Genomic DNA, 3,682 nt, shown 5'->3' on the forward strand with positions numbered 1-3,682 from the left:
AAACAATAATGTAGCCAGTAGAAATACATATTTTAAATGTTTACTTATTTTTTAATCTTTCATGGCTGTGTCATTGTTGGTATGAAATTAATGTTAAAATCAATGCAAAATAAAATTGATCAGGACTGAAATAGAAATAAGCCATTTTAGCCTCATAAAAGAGAAAATGAGAAGAGTGAAATTTCAAATTGCTTCAAATGGAAGGAGTGTGAATTCTCATTTGCGCTGGGGGCTAATATAATGGATCAGAATTGAAGCTCAGCTTGAATTTTCTACTCCATAAATTCAAATTTCTTTAAGAGAAATAGCTACTTGGATGAGAATGCAGTAACTATGTAGAAAAAAGGAGGCTGGCAGTATCAATGTCTTACATATTAGAATTAGAAATCTTGAACATATTTGATTTGGAAAGAAATCATAAGCATTTTTAGAAATTCACTTAGTTAGCACCTATTATGGGCCGGTCCCTGAACTTGACATTTTCTTATGTATTTTCTATCTCATTTATTTTCTACAAGAACTTTCAGGTAAGTATTTGTCACCCCCATTTTACAGATCAAGAAACCACGGCTCCAAGAAGTTAAATAACTAGACAAGGTCATTTATATAATGAGTAGCAGAGCCAATATATGAAAGCAGCTTCACAGAATTCAAAGCTGGAAGAATATTTCTGGTACAATGGAGTCATTTTCTTCCCTATTGTTAGGAAGTTTAATAAGGCTCTCTGTAGCTGCATCGAAAGTGCTGACCCCACATGGGCAAGTGAACACAGCCCCAGAGGGCCAAGGTGGTACATTCTGTAACATAGTGTAAATCCTGCAAAAATATCTGGCTGCCTGCTGACCACACTCTCGAAGATCTTACTGAAAACGGACGCATGACAGTCATCTTAAGGGTGATTTGATAAAGGGAAAGAGCACCTAAGGCGGAGTGCAAAGGGTTGTTTGTTCTTAGCTCTGACACTTACTAGCTGTGGAGCCCACCTGCAATCTTAGCTTCACTGAGCCCAGTTTCTTATGTCTAAAGTGAACAGAATATATCTATCCTTCTACCTCACAAGACTATTTTGGAGAACAAATTAAACAGGGTATAGTTTAAAACACTAAAGTATTATGCAACCAGGAGATAAGATTATTTTATGACGATACCATTACTGATGAAGGTAGAGGACTGAGTAGAAAGAAAGTATTTATATCCTTTCCTCTTGACATATTCACATCCCTCTTCCACCTCTTCTTTCTTTTCATCTACAGTATTTACTCAACATCTCTGCTGGGCATTGTGCTAGGTACTGGGAATCTAACAGTATCAACAGGTTCTGCCTACATTCATAATTGAAGGAAATGCTCAATTTAAGTCAGAGGGTAGTAAAAATAGAAGACACAGTTTTTCCCCCATCCATGGTCCTAGAACCCCATAATTTCTGTCTATGGACCCCAGTTTGAGATCCCCTGCTTTAGATCACTGAAGTTCACAATATGTTTTGTTATCTAGGTACTTGGATATATGCAGCATAATAATGGTATTCAGATAAATGCCACACTGTTAAATGGGAGTGATAAGGGAATCTTCCTAAGTCATGTACAACAGGCTACAGCTTGAGAAAACTCTCCCTCTTTTTCAATTAGTTCTTGAAGAAGGAAAGATTTCAGCACTTGCAAGTGAATGACAAATGGCAGAAAATGTAAAAAACTGGTTTCAGAACTATAGGGCAGCTTTTTAATTAGAAGCTAGAAATTAAGCAGCCTGAAAGGAATGAAAGTAAGGTTGTCTGAAAAGTTTTTGGTGACTTGGTAAAAAACTTTAGTTTTTTTCCTTATGATTTTTTTTTCCTGATTATAAAAACATTATGATCATTTCGGAGGAAAAAAATTTGGGGGAAAAAAAAGAATATGAAAAAGAAAAAATTCCTCACTCTCTTGCTATAATACTGATGAGTGTAGCTATTTATTACAAAATTGGAATGAAACCATATAATTTCTATTTATTCCACCTTTAACCTTGTATAAGCATTATTAAATAATCTGAATAAATGTTACTTTTTTTAAATTTTTAAACATTTTTAATTGTGGTAAAAAAAAAAACCAACATAAAATTTACCATCTTAGTGATTTTTAAGTATACAGTTCAGTAGTGTCACCTTGTGAATATACATAAATATACATATACTAATACACAAATACTAACATAAACAAATCTCCAAGCATTTTTCATCTTGCAGAACTGAAACTTTATACTCATTCAACAACCTCCCACTTACTCCCTTCCCTGGCAACTACCATTCTACTGTCTATTTCTATGAATTTGACTACTTTAGATACCTCGTGTAAGTGGAATCTAAAATGCTACTTTTAATAGCTGTTAAATATTCTACCATAACGAATGTAACATACTTTATTTAGCAATTACTTTATGGTTGGCTATTTAGACTTACTATAACAAATAATTATAATGCTGCAAAAATACCCTTGTATATAAATCTTTGGCCACGCTCAGATTATTTTCTCAAGACATATACCTAGAAATCAGATTACCAAATTAAAGGGTATGACATTTTTTGTGAATTATATCTTTTTAAAGATTACATTTTCTAACCGTTGAAACTCATTTTTCTTATATTAGGTTTGTGAAGTTTAAGACTCTTGATAGTTTGGAAAATTACTTTCTAGAAACCATTTACCAATTCGTGTTCCACCAGCGGACAAGAAAGTGACTGAGAGTGTCACATTGCTCCCTTAGTAGCTTTGAGTATTTTCACCTAAAAAAAAAATCTCACAGTGGCTCACGCCTGTAATCCTACCATTCTGGGAGGCTGAGGCGGGAGGACTGCTTGAGGTCAGGAGTTTGAGACCAGCCTGAGCAAAATAGGATGACCCTGTCTCTACAAAAAATTTAAAAAATTAACCAAGTTTGGTGGTGTGTGCCTGTAAGTCCTAGCTACTCGGGAGGCTGAGGCAGGAGGATGGCTTGAGCCCACAAGTTTGAGGTTGCAATGAGCTATGATGATGCCACTGTACTCTAACCTGGGCAATGGAGCAAGACTGTCTCAAAACAAACAAACAAACAAAACTTTGCCAATATTTTTAGATAAAAAATTGAATTGTATTTGAATTTGTATTTCTTTCAGTAATAGTATTATTAATGGTATTTCATTTTGAATCATGTAATTTTCTTTTTTCATAATAATTTATTAATTTTTCATCTTTTCTTTCTAAAGTTCCCCTCTATTATAATATTATAAAATTAATTTTAGAAAACAAAGAAAAGTATAAATAAGAAAATATACCCCACAGTGAAAGACTTTGAATTTGGATTTAAGAATCTTTTTTTTGGACCCTTAGGACAATGGAAAGTCTTTCTGTAACTAAAAAAAGTAAAGTCATAGTTTGCAAGGGTAAACCATGCAGAAACATAGATGTAACTCCCCTTCTGTTAAGATATTTAATAGACACTGTAAACTGTTTCTGGTTTGTTTAAAAAATATGTATATGTATAATATTAATGTATATATTTATACACATACAATTTTAAGTCATGTGTCACTTGTATTTTAATTGAGAGTCTTTAATATATATCAGATTGGTAAACTATGGCTAATATAGCTCATTGCCTGTTTTGGTAAAGCCTGGGAGCTAAGAATGTTTTTTACATTTTAAAATGGTCAGAAAAGAGGCTGGGCGCG

At 33.5% G+C, this 3,682-nt stretch overlaps 1 protein-coding gene across 1 annotated transcript in view; it reads right to left on the minus strand.

The window, feature by feature from the left end:
• KDELC2 (KDEL (Lys-Asp-Glu-Leu) containing 2) overlaps positions 1 to 3,682 on the minus strand; it is a 54,560-nt gene that overhangs the window by 40,615 nt on the left and 10,263 nt on the right. The window contains exon 2 of the mRNA XM_012659232.1: positions 331 to 350. Within this exon, the coding sequence (XP_012514686.1) occupies positions 331 to 350 (20 nt within the window). The remainder of the gene's footprint in view (positions 1 to 330; positions 351 to 3,682) is intronic.

This window comes from Propithecus coquereli, unplaced genomic scaffold, assembly GCF_000956105.1.
Source record: "Propithecus coquereli isolate 6110/MARCELLA unplaced genomic scaffold, Pcoq_1.0 Scaffold6, whole genome shotgun sequence".
NCBI lineage: Eukaryota > Metazoa > Chordata > Mammalia > Primates > Indriidae > Propithecus > Propithecus coquereli.